Source organism: Embiotoca jacksoni, unplaced genomic scaffold (genome assembly GCF_022577435.1).
Source record: "Embiotoca jacksoni isolate LCO1_2020_lvr unplaced genomic scaffold, fEmbJac1.0.p SCAF_45, whole genome shotgun sequence".
NCBI classification, from domain to species: Eukaryota; Metazoa; Chordata; class Actinopteri; family Embiotocidae; genus Embiotoca; species Embiotoca jacksoni.
This window is the reverse complement of record NW_027185398.1, coordinates 1,395,279-1,419,694: the sequence shown is the minus strand read 5'-3', so window position 1 is coordinate 1,419,694 and position 24,416 is coordinate 1,395,279. Positions and strand designations below refer to the sequence as shown.

The 24,416-nt window shown below is 43.1% G+C and overlaps 2 protein-coding genes across 2 annotated transcripts; both read right to left on the bottom strand.

Moving 5' to 3' along the window:
* Window positions 1-328: 328 nt before the first annotated feature.
* Window positions 329-13,707, bottom strand: LOC138210377 (probable carboxypeptidase X1). Its single transcript, XM_069169483.1, has 14 exons — window positions 12,492-13,707; window positions 9,675-9,784; window positions 9,432-9,571; window positions 9,139-9,223; window positions 5,055-5,214; window positions 4,874-4,965; window positions 4,582-4,705; window positions 3,062-3,258; window positions 2,775-2,954; window positions 2,400-2,597; window positions 2,215-2,311; window positions 1,551-1,690; window positions 1,310-1,412; window positions 329-1,136 (listed from the first exon to the last, which is right to left on the bottom strand). Exons 1-14 carry the CDS (start codon window positions 12,808-12,810, stop codon window positions 844-846), a joined length of 2,238 nt encoding a protein of 745 aa, XP_069025584.1. The 5' UTR covers window positions 12,811-13,707; the 3' UTR covers window positions 329-843.
* Window positions 13,708-13,798: 91 nt separating this feature from the next.
* On the bottom strand, window positions 13,799-19,579 carry smu1a (SMU1 DNA replication regulator and spliceosomal factor a). Its single transcript, XM_069169482.1, has 12 exons — window positions 19,486-19,579; window positions 18,475-18,685; window positions 17,789-17,941; window positions 17,426-17,536; window positions 16,879-17,007; window positions 16,660-16,779; window positions 16,432-16,548; window positions 16,192-16,319; window positions 15,945-16,071; window positions 15,630-15,797; window positions 15,373-15,525; window positions 13,799-14,929 (listed from the first exon to the last, which is right to left on the bottom strand). Exons 1-12 carry the CDS (start codon window positions 19,509-19,511, stop codon window positions 14,831-14,833), a joined length of 1,542 nt encoding a protein of 513 aa, XP_069025583.1. The 5' UTR covers window positions 19,512-19,579; the 3' UTR covers window positions 13,799-14,830.
* Window positions 19,580-24,416: the final 4,837 nt, after the last annotated feature.

Here is a 24,416-nt window from a genome sequence, read left to right as displayed (position 1 = left end):
TTTTGACAAATAACAGCAATTAAAAAAAAACAACAAACTGACATGAATCCAGTGGAGGTGGATGTCTGAACTAAATCCTGCTTTGTTGTCAGATGATCTTTAAAGTTTGACACTTTTCATGCGGACGTCCACTCGGTGTTGATGCTAAATGTAGTCCATCGAAGCAGCGCTGCTGTATGTGCTGAAAAAGTTGCGTGTTAATGCAAGCAGAGCTTCGCTGCAAGTCCCTACATGCACCAGGATGCATTTGCACGTGACGTCTCACCCCCCCCCCCCTCCCCCCCCCCCAAAAAAAAAAAAAAAACAACACAAAAAGCAACCTGAACCTTTGATAAGTTTCTCCTCTGGCAGCACCCACACAAGAAAAAAATAAACTCACAAGCAGCCAAGGCGATAGCATTCGCAAAAGACAGGAAGGAAGATGCAGCTACTAACACTGATCATATCAGCAGCTGGTAAACACTTCAAATCCAGAAACACCCATTTAGTATCAGATGACCAAAAAACACTCACTCGGTGATCGGCAGACTTCTCGGCCTTCTGGTTTTAATTTGTCGTTTCCGGTTTAACTTCGGTATCCTGAAGAAGTTTGAGGAGAGAACACTCATGCATAGTATAAAACACACACACACACACACACACACACACACACACACACACACAGAGCTGTCTCAGGTTTAAATGTACTACATATCTGTACACGACAAATAATGATGCTGGTGCCAGAAGAAAAACATCCAGCAGCTGCTTCCCAGGAGATGTTTTAAGGCTTCATCGCTTCAGTTGACTACATCTGCCATCAACACTGATTTGGACAACCACATAAGACACTTCCATCTTCCATCACACTCTCTTAGCCCGTCTGGCGGCGGCGGCAGCGCGCCTCTGGTTGATGGCCTTGGTGGTGACGCGCAGCTGCCGCAGCCGCAGCCGCAGGTCCTTCGGGAGTTTCCCTCCTTTAGCCAGAAAGTCCTTCAGCCTCCGTTTGGGCATCTTGGTGAGGCGGAGGTCGCAGACGGTGGGGTAGTAGTCGTACATGACCTGGCAGGTGCGGGAGGAGGGGAGGTAGCCCTCGGCGCTGACCGTGACGCGGTACTCACCGGGATTCAGCAGCCGCCAGTAGTCGCCATCGGCCGCTGAGGGAGGGTGAGGGTGAAACAGAAAGCGCGCCGCGTTCAATACGACATCATTTTCGAAAGTGTTTATTTCGGATGAGAAGCGAGAAAAAAAGAGGCTGCGATAATAAAATAAGTCGGGGTTGGTTTTTTTAAACCTGGATTTAAAATCTCGCGTTGGAATAAAAATGCACCTGATCTAATGTGATGATCGATGTCGTCCACTTTGATGATGGCGTCTGCGATGCCGGCCTCTGTGACCTTGTCCCGAACCACACCTTTAATTCCACGGTGGACCTAAAAAAAACAAAAAAAACAAACACGAGGAAGCGAGGAGCAAACAAATAACAAGATTTTGTTCTTTTTTTGGTTTCTTTTTTCTTTTCAGTGAGGAAATGTTTACGGATTACAGGAGGAAGAATAAGAGGACGATACCTGCTCCATGTAAACCAGCAGAGACTCCCTGTTGTTCTCCCACTCGATGGGAAGCTCGCTGGCGTGAGGAAACTTATCGCAGGACAACTCCACCGTCACCTCGAAGCAGTTGGTGTGCAGGTAGCTGAAATCGTTAATACCTGCAGATCAAAAACACAAAAGGTCAGATTTATTCAACAGTTTTATTTCCCAATCTGATGAAATATTCATAGTTTTCCCGGTGTTTTAGTTTCAGTTATTTTTTTCCCCATTTCCCTACATTTAAATCCGTCATCACACCTTTATCCATCCACTACCAAAGAATGCAGTGACATTGTCACTAGTCAGCAAAAGTAAAGTCTTTTTTTTTTTTTTAACCTTATTAACTTTGAAAAAAGCCTCTTTATAAAGTTTGAAATAGGGACGTATTAAACGTTTTATATCTTAAGAGTAACGAGACCTGTTTGAAAGAAAGAAACATTTCATAGTCTGACGGTTGTTTAACTTTTATAAAAGATCTTACGTACATGAAGTTACCTGGACAATTAATATGAACAGCAATCCAAATCATCTACGTTGCTATAATAATAATAATAATAATAATAATAATAATAATATGTTAATTTAAAACCCTTTTTTCAGCTTTAAAACACACACACACACACACACACACACACTTTCTTACTTCCTGGTACGTTGTGCCAGTCGGCTCCGTTGATGATGTTGTTGTATCGGAGGAAGTCTTTGTTGTGGCACGGCCGGCGGTCCGGGTTGGACATCACCTGGTCGGATTGGATGGCGAGAACACGTTAAGTCACGCTGATCTGAGCGACGAAGAAGAGGAAGAAGAGGAGGAGGAAGAGGTTGAACCTGATTGGTGCTGGCGTACGCCGTGGCCAGCCAGCGGAAGAAGCTGTCGTCGGGGGTGGGCGTGCGCTCGCGAGGTGCCCAGTCCCGGGTCATGTCGTACGGGTAGGTGACCACCAGCTCGCCGCCGTGGAAGCTGGCGCTCAGGACGAAGGGGATGTTCTGCATCCAGCTGATGACGGCTCGGGTCTCTGAGGCCACCTGGTGATGACGGAGATCGATACACTTTTTCCAAGACTTTTATTTATCATTTTTGCTTCCTTGAAGACTTGAAGTAAACAAAATATTCAGGTCACATCCAGCAACAGAAATAACACCACAAGAGAGGATGAAGATATGAAGCTGATTTTAAACAGATAAACAGATAAACAAACGTACAAAGGCCTCCTCGGAGGTATACTGCTCGGGGATGGGAAAGTAGTGGTTGATGAGCTTGGACCGGTCCGTCTCCAGCTCGATGGCGGTCCACATCACCGAGTTGAGGTCGGCGAAGTTGTGGTTCATGTCGATGCCCTCGTAGCTGTAACGTCCCAGGGCCCAGCCCGCCAGCTCCGAGCCCTGCGAGGAGGACCGACCAAAACGGGGAAAGAATCCTTTCTTAGTTCCGTTCACCGAGATCACAGCGACAAGAAAATCTCAGAACCGATCGCGGGTTCCCTCGGCACCTTTTTGAAGGCCATCTCGTATCCGTCGGGGTTCATGGAGGGCAGCAGGTGGATGCGGGTCTCCTCGACGAGCCGGACGACCCGCCGGTCTCCCCGTTTGTACTCTCGGCACATGTACTGCATCAGGTTGAGCAGCAGCTCCCGGCCCAGCACCTCGTTGCCGTGCATCCCCGCCACATAGCGGAACTCCGGTTCTCCTGCAGGGGGCGCCACAACACAGACGCAGGATCGTAGTTCAGCACGCAGGACGTCTGACGTTATTGTGCTTTTAAAATATGTCGTAGCTATAATTAAATATGTTTGACATTTAAACACAATGCAGGGCACAGCGGGCGAATCAAATATCCTTCACGTGTGCAGACGATACACGGCCGTGTGTTGCATTTAGTTTTTTTTGTACTTTTGCAAACTTCAAACTCCTTTCTGTGCAGCAACGATGAAGTTTCCGTTGTTTTGGAAGCCCGGTCGCACAGGTCGGCGTCCTTCTCTGAACCTGGAACCATTTCCTGTTTGTTTCCTCACGTATCTCTGAAATCTCACACGTCCTCCTGAAAAGCTGTTGACGAGGAGGAGTTTGAGTTCCTCACACCGGGGCTCTGAGAGTCGGCCGATCCGGGGTTTGTTCGGATGTTTTTCTGGCACAAGTTCGGAGTCTGAAAGTGGTTTTGAGGCTGAAAAAGCGCATCATCCTTTTTAACATCGCAGCTCTGAATCACCGGCAGCTTTTTAGGAATCCAAACAAACGGAATGAAAACAATTTTGTTTGATTATCTAACTGCTGATGGGAGGAATGATAATTATTCTGTATTGTGTCACTCCTAATAAAGACGGGTTTCACTTTAATAACTGAAGCTGGAAACGTGACCAGATATCTTGAATCAGTTTGGGTCACTAAAATACATATCTGAAAAAAAAAATCGGATTGGATTGGACACGGCCCTCCAGTTTTTTCTACTCCGCCTGCACCGCCGTGTTTTGGGCGGGAAAAAGTTTCCGCTCCGCTGCCGTGCGGGCCGAAAGGAAAACACATCGTACGCCTCGGAGCAAATGAGGAGGAACTCCAACTCTGTGCAGGTTTATGTTTTCACACAGCGGGCGGACTGTCTGCGTCGGGAGGGTTGACATACAGTGGAAACCAGTGTCCCCCCCCCTCCCCTCCCCTCCCCACCTCTACCCGCCACCCCCGCTGACCCTTTGACTGCTGTAAATACTGTAGGATTTAAAGGAGCCGCTCTCAGCGGTCAAACTGCAAAAATATCTCACCGACCTTCGACTCGTGAAGAACGAGTGAAAGACGAGAAATCGCAGGCAAAAAAGATTTTGAGTTTTTCGTCCCAGATGATCTGGATTATTTTTTTTTTTTTTCTTGGTCCTCTCTCGTTTTGTTGATCTCGTTCTGAGTCTTATTTACTTCCTACAGTGGTAGAAAAACCATGTTCATTTTTCACATCTGTCAGCGGTCAACGGGATTTAAAGAGCAACGGTCAGAGGAAGAGGTTTTTGTTTTCAAAGCGTGCCACCTAGCTCGTGTTTGCCCGGGTTGTCGGAGATCTCCATGACGTAGAGCTTCAGGCCGGTGTAGCTCTTCCCGATGCTGTAGATGCGGGTGATGTCGGGACACGCCTCGTTCACCGACTTCATCAGCTGGGGAAACAACGCGAGCGATTAAACGATATCTGCTGACAATTTATCGGGATGTCGGCTTCTTTTTTTAAGCCTCGTCAAACTCGTCAAAAGAATTGCGTTAATTCTCAGATAAGACACCAAAAGATACGTCGGGCTCATCTTCGGTACGTCCCCACTCTGTCCTACCTTTCTCATCTCCACATAGTTGTGGTGTCTGAAGTCCAGTTTGTCTCTGGACCCCGCTGGTTCTGTCTGCCATGGATAGATATTATTAGGATCTGTAAAAAAAAAAGGGGATGGGGGGTGTGTGTGTTATGGTGAGTGTTAAAAACATGGACATAAAAACCTGTTTCCAGCTTCACGTTACCTGGAACCGTGCAGCCCAACACCTCGGCTCTCAGGCAGATGTCCCCCTGCGTCCCGTTCTGGTACCAGGTCTGCGGGTTGATCCGAATGTACCGGGCCACGGCGGAGGTGTTGAACAGGGCGAGGACGGGCGTCTCCGCGTCCTGGTTTCCTTCAAATACCTGCAGCGCACGGAAGACAGGGGGCGGATTATTAAAATCTTTGAGAGGAAAGAATTTAGAGGAAGAGCTGACTTGACGGAAAAGAGACTAACATAGTTACACTAATAAATAGTGCTCTTACATGTTGGGACTCTACGCAGGAATTTAGTGTCGTTTCAAATCGCACATGACCGGAAACAACCTCAGCATGTGAACACGTCACCCGCCAAAATATCTGCAGCTTTGATTATTTTTACCCAGAAATCAACGTGGTTTTCGTGCTCCTCTGTTTAACACACTCGATAAACACACCGATTCTTCTGTCCAGCAGCGAAAAAGAAACAAGGTTTTTGTACAGGAACAGCTGCAGCTTCCTCAGACGCCTTTATTTTGAAAGTTCTTTAGTCCCGCCCTTTCCTCTACGTTGCCAAGATGGCAAATTCTTTTATTTATCTTTTGGACCGTTTTCAGTGCATCATCCTGGTACTTGCAGGGCGCTCAAAATAGTGAGTGTTAGTACAGAAGTACGCCATCAGGAACACAGTAGAAGAAACATCCTTCTTTTACCTCCGCTTAAAGCAAACCTGCTATAAAAACATGTTTGTTTTTTTTAAGTCTAGGTACACGACTTGTTCTTGTGAAAGGTCCTTTCAGGGACACTGCATCATTAGAAACATTCATTTCAACTCATTTGGGATATACTTATCACTTTTTCCTCACTTCGGTTTTGCTCCCCTAAATTAAGCTACACAAAATACAACAAAACCAAAACCTGAATAGTGTTCAAAAATATAAGAGTTGTGTCGCTGTAAAACCTTGAAGATCAAACTAACAGCTTCTAGGAAAGTCGGTTTGGTAACGGAGCAGGTCGCTAGGAAGAAGCCACAAATGAATCGGTGAATGATTCACTGAATAATTCAGTGTACACACCAAGAATCATGTTGTTGTTTTTTTTAAACCTTCTTCCTGGTTTACCTCGTCATAGTAACCAGCAACTACTGTAAGCTGTTATTGACTTTTAAACCAGCGTCTCTGTCAGCTTCAGATGGAAACGTGTGATTAAAATCACCAGAAAATGAACAAATATTGAAGAAAAAAACAGGTGAGACTGGAAGTCGTCAATGCTGACGTCTTTTTAATTCAAGGGGTGATTTCACGGAGGACTTTTTTGGGCCGGCTGAAGTCGAAAGGGGTCGTGGTTGCCGTGAATTTTGAACATTTAACTCCTGAGGGAGGCTGTGGGGATGAAGGTGGAAGTGAGGGAGAGGAGGGTGTGGGGTAGGACGTTTTCTTTTTTTTTTTGGGGGGGGGGGGGAAGAGCAGGTTTAAATGTTAAAATGACTTCGTCTGTTTCTCCTGCCGAGGTCTAATAAACCTCCTTAACGCCCGCCGCCGCTCTCCAACCCTGCCGGCACCCAACACCCATCCACGTCTGCGAGGAGCTCGTCCTCGGCCCCCGGCGCATCACACGCGTCCTCGGCGTCCCCCCCCCCCCACGCTCGGCTCGGCGGCGCTCTCGGCAGGAGGTGTGGGGGGGGCGGGATCGGCCAGGTCGACTTCCCCCAGCGCGGCGGTGGTCGAGGACGAGGCGGCGGAGCCGTCCAGCGTCTCGGAGAGATTCTCCTCGTTGCTGTCAGGTCCCTCCATCACAGGGACACCTCTGCAAACAAACAAACAAACAAACAAACAAACAGTTGTTTATGAGTTTAATCAGACTCGGCAACTTCCTCAATGACCGTACAATTTATATGTATATCTGCCAATTTGTGCATTTTTACACACAGTAGACTTACTTAAAGAAAAATAGAGTCCCAGCCTCAATTTAAACAAATATTTGCAACAGCACTTTTTTTTTTCAGGGCCAATAATTTTAATCACTTTATTAATTGTTTAGTCAATCAAATAAACCGGGAAATAGCCAAGAAATCCTTTAAAAGTTTCCGAAACCTCCGACAACATTGTTAAATGGATAATTAGTAGAATATATATCAAAATAAAGAGAAAATACACAAAAACATTAAACCTAAAGTGGTATTAAAAAGAACTAATTAGCTAATTTTCACACAGGAGAGCTGTAAACAGTAGATGTTCAGCTTTTTTTTTTTGCTTAATAAAGGAACACAATAGATTTTTTTCATCATTAATTGAGACACTATCCTCTTTTAATCTGTACAATAACGACTCTGCAGAGCCACTCGTGCTAAAATGAATTATTCTCCCGTAAACATCATCTCAGTTTTTCACTTCAAAAGGATTTAGAAAGAAGATACAAAAAAATAAAATAAATACTATTTCGGACTCTTGGAAGTCTTGGACTAACTTTAACCACTCCTTTTGCTGCATCCCACATACAGAGACCGTTTTAGTTGATCACATGCGGCTTCAACAAAGATTTGGATGAGATCAAACCTAGAACACCAAAAAGACAAGGCGGATCTTCCTACCTGCGAGACATGAACTCCTCCTCGAAGACGGTGACAAAACTGCGCAGCCGCATTATAATATATTGAAGCTCTGTGGTCGCGTTCTCGAGCTCCCTCCGAAGCCTTTTGCGTCTTTTAAGCAGCGGTTCCAGGAGTTCCTGTGGCAACTGGAAGAGAAATGCACCGTGGGAAATATGAACTTCACTGGACACGAGATGTTCTCCAAAAGCAGAAACAAGTGGACTTCGCATATGTTAACAGCAGCTGCACGTTTTACACCTTCGAGCACTAAAACGATCAAATTAAGGTGAATTATTTATGTGTGCGTGTGTTAACTCAAGATTTCTTTTTAGAAAGAGTTTTTGCTCAAAAATAAAAAAAATAAAAGTGTTTACTTACTTCTTCTCGCCATCGTTCATAATCCTCCTGCTCATTGAACACGGCGGTCTGCAAGCCGTGAAGCGCTGGAGAGATGAGGTGAAACAACTGCAGGTAAACCTGCCCGTGGAAATGGGATCTCGCTAAGAGAATCTGGTCGTTGTCGATGTCGTTGTCGATGTCGTTGTCGATGTCGTTGTCGATGTCGGTGTCGGTGCCCCGAGTTTCAACATTCCTCCCTTCGCCGCTTCCTTCCATCTTGAAGAGATCTGGACTCAACTACACCCGTTTTGTTTTTTCCGTTGTGAAGTTGTTGTTTTGGTTTGGTTTTTTTTTTGTTTTTTGTTTTTTAAACGCGACCGCTCCGTAACGTTCGCAAAACACGTGCATTATTGTAACCATGACGACGGACGCTGAATTAGAATTAGCAACGTATGGCCAAAAGTAAACGTGCTCATTATGTAGAATGGACAGAAGCCACCAACAAATATATTAACAGGAATTTGAGCCTTTATTTAAAGTTCACCTATTATTCAAACTGACAGTAATTAATAACCTGTCCTTTTTTTTTTTTTTTTTAACTATTTGTTACCTAATTATAGATGATAGAGAATTCCAATACAAGCAAACTTAGCCTGTATTTATTACCAATTTGAGTTAGTACAATTAAACACTTTCCCATTTTACTTTAAATTGCAGTATTGAATTAGGACTTTCCAATACAACAATACCCCAAAAAACAGTCAATTAAAGGCCACAGCAACTTAAAATTCCCAGCACATAAATAAGAAACAGAATAAAGTGTCGAAAGCATTTTTAACATACCTATGGATACCAAAGCATCACCTAATTTTCTTTAAGAAAAGAACTCATTCAATGAATGCAATTGAATCATTCGAATATCCTCCATTTCCATCTGATGACATCAAGCACAATTAGCCTATCTTGATTACGTCATGAGCACATGACATACGTACATGTAACAAACACAATCACAGTGTTTATTCTTATGGCTTTAAGTTAATTCCGTTCCAGCTTTCTAATTACACTACAAAGTGAATGTCTTAAGTTTCTAAACTTATACCATTTAAGGTTTTAAATGTACAAAGGAGGAGAAAGATAAAGAGTTGAGATGTTCACTCACGGCCTCTTCGCTGCCGTTCATACACGGCTTCCAGACCAGCGTGTCGTTACTGAGCTGCACCTTGTAGCTGTGCACAACGTCCCAACTGTAAGAAACAAGACATGAAGTTGGTTTCAGTCAGGCGGAAAGAAACCTGCTGTTGATGCGTCTCGAAATGATGCCTTTGCACAGAAGAAAAGAAATTGGTTTTGGTGTCGTTTTCTATTTGACAGCGATGTTATTTATTTATTTTTTTTAAATGCAATCACAGATTTTAGGAGTAGGAGTTTCCACCTCTTTCTACACGCACTGACCTCCAGATGGAGTTGCGGCCCTGCAGGACGACGCCGGTGAAGCGAGTCAGTCGGAGAGCGTCCACCTCCAGCCACTGCTTCTTGTCTTTGTACTGAGCGCACCAGGCCCCGTCGTAGATGTCTCCGTCCTCTATCCCAGACTACAGCAACACACACACAAATGAAATGCACAGGGACCGTGTTGCGCTGCAGGTACAAGATGACCTATTTCTTGATTTATTTTTTTTGGTCCGTACAGTATACCTGGATGTTGAGTCGGCCGCGGTGGGGTCCCAGGCCGCGGCGCTGGTAGGACGAAGCCCTCAGCTGAGTGTCTTTGACCTTCAGTGACTCCAGACCCAGTGGAGGACATTCTGCCACTTCACTTGTAACTTTTATGATCGTGTCATAACAGGAGCAGGAAGAGCATCAAAGTAAGAGGGAGCCCAAGGATTTTCATTTTTGCACAATGACCAACGGTTTAAAGGCGTTATAGGTTTGTCCCACGTCACCGAGACAGAAAAAGGGCAAAGTTGTTGGACTGTGCGGATACGAGTCCATTAAAAGTCACAATTTCAGAGAAACTTTCGGTGGTTCATTCGGACGGTGGTCGAGAAAAATTCAATTTTTTTTGTTTGAATCAATTCACTTTTGAATTTCAGGTCAATTTTGATGGTCAGTGTTTGTTCAGAATTTGAAGATTTTTCCCTACTGGCTGGTCTCATCTCCTTCATGACGAGTGAATCTTTTACACATTTATTTGTAGTATTTAGTGCCATTGGACATGAAAAAAAAAAGAAAGAAAAAAAGACTGGTAGCCAAATCTCCACAGATTTTTACTTGTAATTGAATGCTGTTAATTTTGAAGTACTGACACTTTTACGAGACTTCTTTCAACACTGATGGGTTTAAACGTTTGAGCCAAAGAAGGAGTGCAGGAAACAGAGAAAGCAGGATTCGTCCTGGAGCCGCTGAAGTTTCTGTAAAGCTGCCGGGTGTCCGTGTTAAAGCCTCAGACAGGCTCTCATTGTCTGCTCGGTTCAGCTCAGTTCAAACTGCCTCTTCCTGTCAGGAAGCTTTACTGGCCGCGGTATAGAAGCAGCATAAAACCGATGCTGTAAAGACCCTTTACCTCCCTTTTGCCTTGTAGTCCTGCAGGATCTCTTGTGACTCAAAAAAATGTCCTTTTGTTGCTGCTGACCGCTGGATTCCTGCCAAACCAAAGATTTCTCCTGAAATCAGTGAAGCTGAACTACAGATAGTTGAAAAGGTGACAATGATGAAGAGAGTTCCCATAAACTACATTAAACTCAGATGGTTAACTGTGGAAGTAAAGTTAAGGAGAGAAAATAAATCAAGATTATTTGTTGTTTTGGGGGAAGATTTTAAGAAAAAGAAGAATATCAACACTGCACTGAAAAATAATTATTAATGCAAATAATCCTGTAAAAAAACAACAACTGCCAATTGTCCAAAGGAAATGAAAGTGTCAAGAGATTAACACTAATCACAAAAAACCCTGTTTTGAGGGGGTTTTTTTTGTATTATTTGCATAAAGACAGAATTGTGACCACCAAACTTCTTCACTGTCAAGTAAGAAGAGGGAATATCAGAAGTTTGACACTTAACTTTCCCATCATGCAACTTTCTCTGGCATATCACTCCTAGTTAATCTCACTCCAGCACTGTCTGACAGGCCTGAACGGATTTTAATGAGCGTCAGCTCTGATTTGACTCGACAAGTTGCCGACTAAGCATTTAGATTTTTTCCTCTCCAAACCCCCGATGTGCTAATCTACCCTGCTTCGACCTTTCCCTCCATATACGCGCACATTATACCGTACATACAAACGTCCTCGGCCGGCTCTATTTTTTTTTCTTCTATGATTAGCTTCATTACATAATAATGTAAAAGAGTCAGATATACAGTACGACTCACATCAGCACCGTGGCGAGAAAGGAGCTTTATTAGGAGCGTTACAACCCGTCTGAGTGGCATACTGTATATCCTCCGGATACGTACGTGGGACTGTTACTGCGGCCGCTGACCGGCGTACACTCGTTTTGACCCGAGCTTTTGCTTTCTCAGGAAGCTTCGGCTTCTCGGTGACGGCTTTGGGTTTCTTCGGGACAGTTTTGGGCTTCTTTGCCACCTTGACGCTCCTCGTGGACCTCCGAGCTGCGAAAACGCAAAACACTTTGATCCCCCCAGCAGAGCGCACATAGACCGAGACCGTACACGTGTTTGTGTCTACATACAATATGCCACCATTTTGAATAAAGATACATTTATGGTAGTTGGCTTATCTTAAGACAGCAGCCACTACACCCAGCCAGGAAATAGTCCACCAGTACACGACCATAATTCATAATCTGATGATTTTACACCTTTTATACAATTAAAATGGATTCAACTAAGACTGTATGACTTTTTCCCCGCTCTCTAAAGGGTTCATCATCAAGAACAGGGAATTATATTTCCAATAATGTTGAATTATTGCTTAAACAATGACAAAAAAAACAACTAAAAACATCTCTGTGCAGTGGAATAATACTGTCCAGCATACCTGCACATTACAACGTGACCGGTTTTGAAGTGAGGCGTCTCTAGTTTTTGTTGTTGTTGTTTTTTTTCCTGCTCTGAAGGATGTGATGAACAACATTTGGTTTTCATCAGTCGGGAAACACAAAGTCACACTTACATTTAAAGTTTTGGTGACTTTGTCAGCGTGACAAATTGAGTTTTTTTTTTTCTTTTTACACCACAATTGCTGTTTTTTTTTTTTATGGTAAAAGACACATGAAAGCAATGCATCATTGGAGAAGCTGTAAAAAAAAAAATTTTTTATAAAAAAAAAGGCACTTCAGCAGATTAGTGCAACTGCCCTCGTGAAAGTTTTTCCATGAAGGAGAAATCCAATACAACAAATATCACATTTGAAAAACTATAAAACCTCACAGAAATATCATAAAAACTCTTTAATGATCACTTGTAGACAATTTTTTTCCCTTCTAGATAAAGAGCATTAAAGTACTAAAATATAATGAGAAATGGAAATGATGAGTTTAACATCCACTCACCGAACTCCAGAGGACCTTCCTCTTCCTCTTCCTCAGCCTCCTTCCTGGACGCCGTTTCCCCCGAATCCTCGGCCGGGCGTCGAGTCGTTGTGGCGGTTTTAGTCGTTGACTCAGTCGACCCGGTTGTGAATCCTGCGGTGGGAACCTCAGCGGTGTTGGTTTTCCCTGCAGAAAAAAGCCTCTGAGTCGTAGTGAAGGCTGCGTCTGAAACCTCAGTGGGTCTCACTGCCGTTGTGTCATCAGACAGCGAGGCTGGAAGAAGCGCAGACGAGCCACGACTCAGCAATAAAAGCAGAGAGAAGTGCAGAAAGCCGGCCATAGTAACTGTTGAATGACACTAAACACTCATTCAACCTCTCTGACCTGCACTTCAGAAAACCAAGTCAAGCCCTCAACAATGGCAACACAACTTCCTGTTACACACATCATTTAAAAAATAAATCTTAGGATGATATATTTTTGTGATAAGAAACCCTCGTAAGGAAAATAAAGAATATATACAACATAAACTGCAAATAAATCCTCTAAAATGTGAAGATTTGCTGCGGAGTGTAAATCAGTTGTGAGCAGGCGGTCCAGTAATACAGGACGTTTAAAGACGAAGATTTGGGTTGTGTGAAACTCTGATTTCCTTACATTTCCAAAATGTTTGTTATTTCGAAGACAAACCAACAAGCTGAGAAAATAGCTGACAACTGGGCAGCCCAAACATTTTTTTTTTTTTTTTTTTTACCAAGAAAGATACAGAAACTACTTCTCCAGAAAATACCGTGTCATTATAATACAGCAAAATCACAAAGAAAAAAAAAATCCCCTTAAGACTGTTGATTGGCGTCTAAAATTGACATTAACACAGCGTGTTGTCATCATTTGGCTCTACGATCTTCAATCTACTTTAGGGTTTAAAAAGCTGGTGAGAAAGGTTGCAGGAGGCTTCCCTCAGTACATATTACCCTCAAACTCTAAGACGCTTTAAACTGAGTATGTAGCGATCACTTGCTCTTATTTTGAAGGGTTTTGCCTCCTCTTGTGTTGCTGACTTGACTCTCCTCTCTGCAGAGAGGCTGAACTAACAACCATCAGACCAGTTGATCCAGGGATTAAACTCAGTCAACCCTCTACAGACCTCTTTCTGGGGACACAGGAAGCAGGCAGCGACAAAAAAACAAACACTTCAAAGATATTTGTTGGAGGTTGTACAGTGACTTCTTAAAATTCCTTTTTCATCTCAAGAATTTGAGATAATGTTCTGTCTATAATTATTATCAGAATAATTCTGTCTCTCCAACGTAGGTGACATTTCACTGTTCTGGTTAAATAGCTTTAATGGCACAAACAGGAGGAGTTACAGATGACCATTTTTTTTTACATCCAATAAATTATCGGAGCCTAATTTGTGTGAATTATTTGTAATTCATGCACATACCCTGGGAGAAGCTTCCAAAATGAAAAGCCCTTAACATTTGGTCACGTGAAAAAAAAAATAAAATAAAATAAAAAAAAAAAGGCGCGCGTGAAGGTGGACAAAAAATACCGGACAATAAGATGATATAAAATGATTATTCACATTACTGAAATGATGTCAGCGTGAGTCCTCTGATGACAACAGAAAAGATGCTGTTTGAAACCCTTCACTTCTTTCCATGACTGAACAAAAGACACCAACACACTATTTAACCAGGTTCTTCCTGAAAAAAAAGCAACAACAAAAATGCTATTAAAAAATATATATACAAAAAAAATTTGAATTTTCAAAAACAAGAATTGAATCTACTATCGACACTCGTCACCCCGAACATCCGACAGCTCCACAGCAGAACCTTATTTATTCACAGCGACTGAACGTGACTAATAAATGACAGCACAGCGCTTTTTTTTTTTAACCACGAGTAAAGTTACGGATTATTTGTACAATTTGTCTCTTTCCCATTTTTAATAACTTTGAAAATCTTTCCTGCCACATTTATAAATCACAGTAAACAAATACTGCTTTGTAATATACGCATTTAAGGATTTCCATGTTGCACAAATTGAAAACTATTTGATCGATTGAACATTTTGAAGTCCAACGCTGACCTCGCAGGTCGAGTTAAAACAAGGTTCTGCTGATTAAAAACAGCCGTCAGCTGTTTGCTTTTAATGAGACGCTCTTTGCTGGTTTTTTTTATACATATATATCCCACGCATCTCAATCTTTCAGTCCCACGAGGACCTGGGAGGGATTAAAAGGACAAAAAAAAAACAAAAAAAAAAAAAAAAAAAAAAAACAGGAAAGAGATCCGAGTCCAGAAAGTGAGGAGAGCAGCGGCTGAACGTCAACGTGTCCTCGTCGCGCTGCTTTAAGGCTTCCAGAGCTTCAGCAGGCCGTCCTCGCTGTAGGTGGAGATGAGGTTCTGGTGGGGGTGGTGGGCGATGCCGATCACATCCTTCTCGTGCACCTGGAGACGGGGAGGAAGACCCATAAGCAACATCGAGTTAATAATAATAATAATAATAATAATAATAATAATCATAACAATAATAATAAAGTTTGTTTGTATGGCACCTTTCATACTAGAAATGCGATGTGATTCACGGAGAAAATTACACGCAGTTTCACATAAAAACAAGACATAAAGGAACATTTAAAAACATATAGACAAGAAATGAGATGCTTGAGAACAGGTAAAATGCTTAAGAAACAGAAAATATGTACAAAATTAAACAAAAGTAAGAGTTCAAATATAAAATAAGCAATATACATTTTAAAGGCACAGTAGTTCAAAGTGTAAGAGAGCTTCAAGAGTAGCTGGTTAAAGGCAAAGAGATATGCTTTGAGCTTTCTTGTAAAAGTATTAACGGAGCAGCTTCCCTGATATCTAACCGGTGCCGAGCGACGTACCGTCAGCGTTCTCTCCAGTTTGCCGGTGACGGTGCTGAAGCAGTAGAGCACGAAGTCTTCGCCCACGCAGTAGATCCACTCGCCGCGGGGCGACAGAGTGCAGCACACGAAGTCGCCGCCTTCCCTCTTACCGGAGCTGAAACTCCTCACGATCTGTGGAAACGCAACGAAAGCGTGTTTACATTCATATTAATGTCTTCAAATGAAACATTTCAAGCAAAAAAAAAACCAAAAAAAGTAAAAATGTCGAAACCGACCTGTCCCTGCATGTTCATGATGACCACCGTGTTGGAGCGGTTACACACCACGAAGTGCTCCGGGTTCTTCGGCAGCAGGAGGACGTTGTTGACGGTGATGTCGGTGCCGGCGGACGTGCCCAGAGGTTTGAAGGTGTTGGAGCACTCGGTGGTCTTCACGTTCCACACCTGAAGGTTGAAGGTAAAAAAAAAAAAAAAAAAAAGGGAGCAAAGATAAAGGAGTCGTCGTGAAGGAGACGTATAAATAAGAGATTAAAAAAAAAAAAGGGTGAGAGGTGAGGAAAGGCACGGCTGCCGTTGTTTTCTTTCTCTTACCTTCACGGTGCCGTCGGAGGAAGCGCTGATGACGTGATGGCCGTCGGGAGTGAACGCGGCCTCGTTGACGAACGACGAGTGGCCGCGGAACTCCTTCAGAGTTTTACCCGACTTCAGTCCGTGGATTCTTGTGCAAAAAACAACAACAACAACACAGTTGACGACCTTTATTTCAAACACATTGACGGGGGGAGGGGGGAGGAGGGGTCTGAACAGGAAGACCTTAAAAGCTCGTAGGTGTTTTTACCTGATGGTCTGATCGAAGGCGGCGCTGAGCAGCTGGCTGCTGTCCTTACAGAAACTCAAACATGTCACTCCTTTGCTGTGGGCCCGTTCGAATCTCCTCAGACACTGACCGCTCTGGATCTTCCAAACCTTCACGGACACACGCAGCACACACGAGTGTGTTCAATGACAGTGTTCGAGAAAATGAAAACAAACCGCAAACTGAGACAGATTAAGTCAATTTGAATGTCTTGTCCTCTACCTTGATCTTTCCATCCTGGGCTCCGGTCGCCAACATCTCCGTGTCCCGACTGAAGCACATACACAACACCGCGTCGTCCATCATCATGAAGTTATCCTGAGCCTGGTACTTCAGATCCTGTGGGACACGACGCGTAAACAATTACCACAAGTCAAGAGAAGTCATCTGAAACAGGAAGTGGAAATAATCAGGCAGTAGATTCTGGTTTATCTGGTTTTCTTAATATACCTTTCGGATTTTGCCGGTGGTGAAGTTCCAGACCTCGATGAAGCCGTCCACAGAGCCGGTGACCAGATACTGGCCGTCGGGGGAGAACCGGGAACACTCCACGTGAGATTTCTGCCCGAACTGTGCAGGAGAGGAAAAGCGAGTTAAGAACACTTCGAACGTTAAAAGTCGTGAAATCAACCACAGGATTTGAATGACCAGCGGGGGGTCTGGAAGTACCTTGATGTGTCTGCTGAGCTGAGTGGGGAAACGCTCCTCTTCCACATCTTTAACGGCAGCTTTACCCCTGAACAAGTCGATGGTCATACCGGGAGGCAGGAGGCCCTGATGCTGCTGCCACTTCAGAGACTGGAGGAGGAGAACGGCCACAAAACAGTTCATTGTTTCTGATCTCTACGTCCTTTTCTCTCTCTGCTCTCCCCTCATTCCCCAACCGGTCGAGGCAGATGCCCCGCCCACCTCTGAGCCTGGTTTCTTCCTGTTAAGAGGGAGTTTTTCCTTCCCTCTGTCGGAGGTTTTTTTCACCCTTGCTTATGTGGGAATTGTTGAATTACTGGTTTTCTCTGTATGATACTGTCAAGTTCCGCTGTAAGGACTTTAATGTGCCATGAAATAACCCGTGTTGTGATTTGGCGCTCTATAAATAAACTGCTCCACTTCAATCGAGAAGCACGGCTACGTGCGGACGTTGAAAACACGTCAGGATTAAGATGCGAAATTCGTCCCTTTTACTGACGAGCTGACTGACGAGCTTCAGGTCGCTCACCTGTCCCAGCAGAGCCATGAGACGAGAGGGCGGCACCACGCTGACCTCTCCGGCCAGCGCCTGAGCGATGGCCGCCCGCCGCTTCTCCTTACTGCTGCCGTCCGGGTACGCCTGGATAGATAGAAACCAACGTCAGTTTAAAATGCAAATACATATTTGCATTTTTTTTTTAGCTTGCTTAATGTTTAAATCACTTGTTTTTAAATGTCCTTTTCTTTCGCCTGATGTTTTGATGCTTTTAATGGTTTTAAGTGAAGCACTTTGAATTGAATGTTGTCGAAATGTTCTGTACAAATGAACTTGCCTTGCTGCATGAATAAATAAACGTCGCATCTTTTGTTGCACGTTGGGGTTCGGACTCACCTCTCTGGGATCGAAGTAGGAGCGAGCCAGCAGGTTCTCCAGGTGGATGTATCTCTCTGGCTGCGTCTGTTTCAGCATAATCATGGGGTCCGTCTGTCTGAGGAGCGAACGGGCCGCGCCGAGCTCTCTCAACTCGATCAGCTCCAACACAACCTGGTCAGAAAAACAACTTCAGACACTTCCACTCTGTTCCTATCTTTGGAGAAATCTGCCCGCATGACAACAGCAGAACAACAACAAAAAACAAATGCTGGGAGCAAAATGTATGAATCAAAACGTGAAAAACATCTGGATTAAGAATGGATGAGCAAACTATCCTCATGAACTGGAAATCAAGGAACACCATACACATTACACACTGGAAAAAAAAAAAACTTCTAGTAGATTCCTTCTCTATTCAAAAATTCTGCAACACAACCTCAGACAGTCAGTTTGGTCGTATCAGTCATTTCTCACAAATTCGATCCCATCTATCCTGTTATCTTACTTTAGTTTTCTTTTGCATATCCACAATCGTAATTTAAGCACACTCACGCTGAAATTGACACTCAGACTGACTGATTCATAAACACAACAACAACAACAACAACAACCTGTAACTGTATCGACTGCTCTTATTGTCTTTTTGTGTTGCAATTAATACAAAACTACGACACAACTTGATTAAAACCGACCGCAAACCTCACCTGTTCATAAAGGTCTATCAAAGTCTTGTCCGGCAGCTTGAGGGACTGGATGGCTTGCAGGACCGTGTCCCAGTGGCCGCTGTTGATGTCCGCCACAAAGCTCTCGATGCTGTCCACCGTGTTCAGGGACACCGTGGTCTCCTCCTGCAGGGTGGCCAGAGTCCGGTGCAGACTGTTCTCCTTCAGGTACTGCATGATCAGACGGATCACGCTGTGGAAGACACACAGGATGAATGTCAAAGTCATTTGGATAAAGACGGCAAAAGCTCAGCACTCGGTTTTACGCCTCAGACGTAAAACAAGTGGTTAAAAGACAATAACTTGTCAAAATGGGTCAAATTAAGAAGTTTTCCAGCATATTTTCAACCCTGAGCCGGTACACGTTTCTAATTTCATGGATTTCTTCGCAAGAAAGATTTCTGACTGTAGAAATATGTTTAAAAATTAAATAAATAAATAAACTTGCAGGATTTTAACCTCAAACCTGCAGCATCTGCTGGGATCTGATAGGAATCAACTATCTTTCTACTATTTAGATCTCGTGCAGAACTGACACTAAATGAGGTATATTTAACGTGACAAAACAAATTGCAAAAACTTTAATGATTTGTTTGCACCTTAAATTTCGGATAATTGACTGAGAGCAGAAATCTACTGGACGTGCAACGTTAGCTGATGCTAACTTACGCAAACTGTCGTCTTTCAATTTTGTTTTGACTACTTTAAAGTAATAAATATAAATAAAAACAACAACGTGATCTAACACGCCGAATAACAAACTTAAAGTACATCCACTTCGCCCACGCTAAAAAAAAAAAAAGAAAAAAAAGAAGCGCAAACAGTAGTCATTGTAAAGCTAGAAGTTAGCTTGTTAGCTTAGCTTTAAGTGCTAACGGAGCTAAGGATGAAACAGGCCTCACGACCAGAAATAATGATTAAATGTGGAGGAACTAGCGGACGGTTTATGCCAGAATACACGTTGCTTCGACAATAATTATACGGACGACTCACTCTGCGGATTCCACCTCCAGAGACATGATTATTTATCTCAAAACAGCAGCGACAAAACACTCCAGAGTTTAGCAGCGAGAGCGAGAGACACGCAGGGTACACACGGAAGTAGGTGGGAGGAGCTACGGCCCTTCAAATTAAAAGTCTCCTCCGAGACGATGATCACACCGATATAAATCATTTCAACAATCCCCAAACGCGCTCAATGATCTACTGTGATAAAATAAGCAAGTTCTTATTCAGATATCTGAACCAGAAGTTCACAATTTTTTTTTAGGTGGTAACAAAAATAAATAAATAATATAAACATATATTACCAGATTTTCAAAAAAGGCCCCCCTAAAATGTCTCAACAATTAATTTACATCATAGCACTATATGAATGGACGCAATAAAAGCAAAACCTAAATAATGCAAAGTGACCGAGTTAGCTTTTGCAACCTATTTACATATTAAACATTTTTTAATTTATTTAAAACTGTAAAGTGTCATTTTCAGTCTACAATCTGATATCTAAAAAGTCGAGTAATTAATTTGTTTTTTCAAATGTAAGCATAATATGTATTACATTCATGTTAATTTGGTTCAGTGGAGTTCAGTTATATTTCGTTTAATTGCACTTATCCGCCCATCAACTCATCCCTCCCTCCCCGATAACAAGCCTTCGTGTGGTTTAATCATAATCAACCCTGACATCAGTCATTCTTAAAATCCCAGTGGCCCCCGGTGGGATCCCTGAAGGGACTCAAAAGGACATTATTCTCCTGCCAGACTAGTCTGATGTGTAAATATATCAAGATGTCTATTTCGCTGATAGACTGGGGTTTCCCTCCTGCCTCCTTATTTGAAAGTCAAAGCACAGGAGCATCAGTGTCCCCAGGGACTCCATAGAGGATCCAATAGAGGATATATGATGTAATCTTTATGAGCCTTTAAGTCTTCATAAGCATCAGTGATGATGTTATCCTTTGCTTCAACAGGGGGTGCTATCTGCACGGCTATGACTCCGAGGCCCCTCTTGACTCCCATCTTTTTGCCAGTGAAGGTCTTTCAAGGTTATGATGATGATGCACGGTGCAGCACCACTTCAGTCGGCGGGCTTGGGTTTGATTGTTTCGGGGCAATTGTGACATAATCCCAAATGCGAGCTCCATCCACACCAGAAAATGAATTTTGGCAGTGAGAACACAGCAGATCCCTGGCTTGGTTTTTATTTGCCTTTTTTTTGCAGATGGCGGGAATATATTTGGGAGGTGATGAGGGGGGAAGCGGAGAGGATGTGGGGGGGGGGGGGGGGGGGGGGGGGGGAGATGGAGGAGCACGGGGGGGGGGGGGGGTGTTTCCACACAACAACCACAAAACCGCAGCCGTTCTGAATATATTAACATAAAAGCAGAATAAAGACGTCAATATAATTTTCTTCTGGCATGACAAAGCAGAGTGCTGTTTACTGAACGCTCTCCAGCGAGGTAGACGCCACCGCGCCGGAAGAGTGACAGCAGCACAAAAAGGCTGTAATGTAATCACTTCTTCCGTCCCAAGAAAAACAAAAAGCTAAATCTAAATTTATAAGAGGTGCCATTTTTATTTTTGGTGGGAAACAAAAGTTACCGCTTTTCCAGCATAATTAGAAAGCATTACCACCACAAAGATACTTAGCCTTTCTTTGGTCTGTCAGGAAGACAAAAGCATTTTGTGGGAAAAAATAACAATTAAAAAAGTGCTGTGTTTTACCCCTTTCGGTGAATGTCGTCAGCTACTCTGAGACTTTCCAAATGTCTTGTTTTCGTGCCCCAAAATAACGGGAAAACAGAAAGTACTTTGACAGTTTACACTCGACACACTAGAGAAAAATTACTAAATTATGACATTCATGAGCAAAACCGGTCAGCTGTTCCGCAAAAATATAAGCACTTGGACACAATTCACTGCTTTGAAATCTCATTTTTTGTGTGCAAAACAACCCCCCACCATACAGACTGTGTTGCATCACCACAGATACGATCTGTAGTGTTCTCATGGAAACCATTTAAAATGCTAAAATGAAATGACCACTCGGCCACGCTGAATACTCACAGTACTCACTCACAATAATAACAAATCAAAGCAGAGAGTCCTGTTTAAGGGAAGGATATCAGGAGATGAAAACACTTCAGAGAGAAGCAGCAGGGTTGAGAGGGATGAAGCTGAGGAAGACGTGGCGGAAGAAGAGCGTCCAAGGATCCATGCAGGGTTAGATCAGTCATCTAAGACCATTTTCCCAGCAGAGAGAAGCGACTGTCTATAATAATGCATATGACAGAAAGTCCAGATTTAAATTGTTGCTGTCTTCACTTTCCAAATATTTACTGCATGTTGAATTTGTAGTATTGACCCTGATGTACACAGTATTTACTATGTTCTTAAAAGCTATAATAGCAACACATGCTGGGCTTTAGGTACTTTTCTGCCAGTTTTGTTTTATTCCATGTGGAATATGTCTTGAGGAAGAGAGGACCAGTTTCAGACACCCTGAGGTTGCCAATTATTACAAAAACATGCAAACAAACTCAAAGGGGTAACTAGGAATGCCTGCTGTGTGTCAGCTGAAATTCAGTCGCATTACTTTTTTAATGGGGATAAAAACCAGATAATAGAAATTTCTCTATTTTTGCAATGTCTTGTAAAGAGTGAATGGAGGGTTGTGTGTCATCTTTACAGCATCAATGTTGGGAGGGAGGGGATTTATGCAAGCAATTTACTAACATGCTGAAATTCCAACCCCAAAAAATGTCACTGCAATAGAAAACGGGTGCCTAAGTTTTAGTGCACATGTAGATCTCGCACAATTAAACCTTACTGCAGCAAAGAGGTTGTCAATCAAACTGACAGGCCCCCAAAAATGCTGCTTTTAATGCCTAATATCTAATTTATGACAGGATTATTTTCAGATTGACTGCCAGAAAACTAATAATAAGAAGTGACTTTAGCAAATGACACCAAAGTGACCCGCTGTTCTTTTGAGGCAGCCCCTAGTGGCCCTCGGTGGCGTTGCATTTTGGGGGCACTTTTGCACTGGCCTCATTTTTCAGACCTTGAAGTTATGTCCACTTTTATATATATATATATATATATATATATATAGTTTATAGCACACAAAAAAATATTTTCTCTCCATTATTGAACGCCTTATGGTTAGTGATGGTTTAACGTCAAGCTACTTTAATGGAGAGCGAACAGTCAGTACTTGCACGGGTAGAAGCAGAACTCATGACCAAGGCTGTAGTTTTTCTTCATTAGACAAACTCAGAGGTAAATGGACCACAAGCAAGTTGCTCGAAAACAGCGCACACCAGGCTGATGTTAGCATGAGCTGGAAACAGAAATCTGATTGGTTGGAGTTGAAGGAAAACACATCCACATCTACGCCACACTACTTACACGGTCTTATTTCTATAATGTTTCTTTAATGTGAATATAAATAGAGAATGGACATTAAAATGCTATTTGTGTTTTTCCCACATTTGATCATTTCACAACACTTTGCCGGCTGAAACGGAAATACATCCCAAACTAAAAGCTCTGAATGACAACCTGCTAAATCAGATGACAAAAGTCTCATTGCTTTGTTTGGTTTTGTTTACGTCTCGTTGAGAGCTTTGCCCTTGAGTGTACCTGGCGGCCAAACACAATGAACAAGGGTCCATTAATTTGCTGCGGAGAAGCTACTCGCAGCTCCTTGCTAATGGCTGATTTCTCCGCCAGTCAGTCAGCCCTCGAGTAGTAAGGAGTGGCTGTACATGTGTGTGTATGTGAGCAGTATTGATAATAGGAGGTGGTGGGGGGTGGTAGTGGAGGAGTGTTATTGTCTAAGCAGTAAATCTTGATGGATCCTGCCCCTGCAGGCTGTTTGGCGCTCAGGTCTGGGAGTCAGTCCTACATAGGCGTGTCATTATTCTCAATGGATGCATTAGAAAAGCCAAAAGGGACTCATTTTGAAGCCTTTATTGATATTTTCAATCTTCTTTGACACAAAAAAACAGGAATAGAAGTGAACCTGTAGCTGCAGAACAGCATTCAATTGGTTGGAGAGGAGGCGCACGAACCCGCACAAAGACTCTGAATTGAGTTTTGTTCGTGGCGTATAGCGCGCTCGCATTACAATTACAGGTCATCAAGGTGATAAAGCACAGAGCTGGAAATGGGATTGTTGCCCGTAAGGCGCCGTGTACAAGGCGGCACACGTGTGAGCTGATATATGTTGGTCCCTGCGTGGTCTGGATAACAGAGATATGCAGCAGAGCGCGGATCTACAATGTAAATGGAGGCTATCCACTTACTGGGTGAATGCTGAAAAGCTCCAGGAGGCTGTGTTGTATTTAAAGGAAAAAAATAAATAGATAAATAAAAAAAAACACCCATAAAGTGCTGACACAAGTGGATAATTTTGAGTGGGGTTCTGTTTTCACTTCACTGGCCTATCTCTGCTCGCTCCAGCGTCTGAACACACGTATGCCGACAACATGAAGTGTCATTTTTTTTTTTTTGTCAGTGAATTCAATGGAGGACTTTACGGATATTCAAGAAACATACCAGAATTCTTTCAGCTAGAATGTAGATCAAATGCGGCGTGTGATTGAGACATCTGGGTGCTTTTTGGGGGGTCGAAGTGAATACGATGAGCTTTGAAGTGGGAGATAAAAGCCATTGCTTTAGTTGTTCGCTTTTCTTATTGGAAGACGAAAAAAAAAAAAAAAAAAGTCCCATTAATACTGTGATGAAATATGCCTCAAACAAACTGAGCCATAAAATGTGTTATTTCCCTGCATGTGGGCGTAAGTGTTCGTATGTCCTCTGAATGGCCCCAAACGGAGTTGGTGCGATGAAAAGCCTTTACTATTAAAGCCTCCTCCGGATATGACGACGAGAACTCAAAGTCCTTAGAGTCTCAA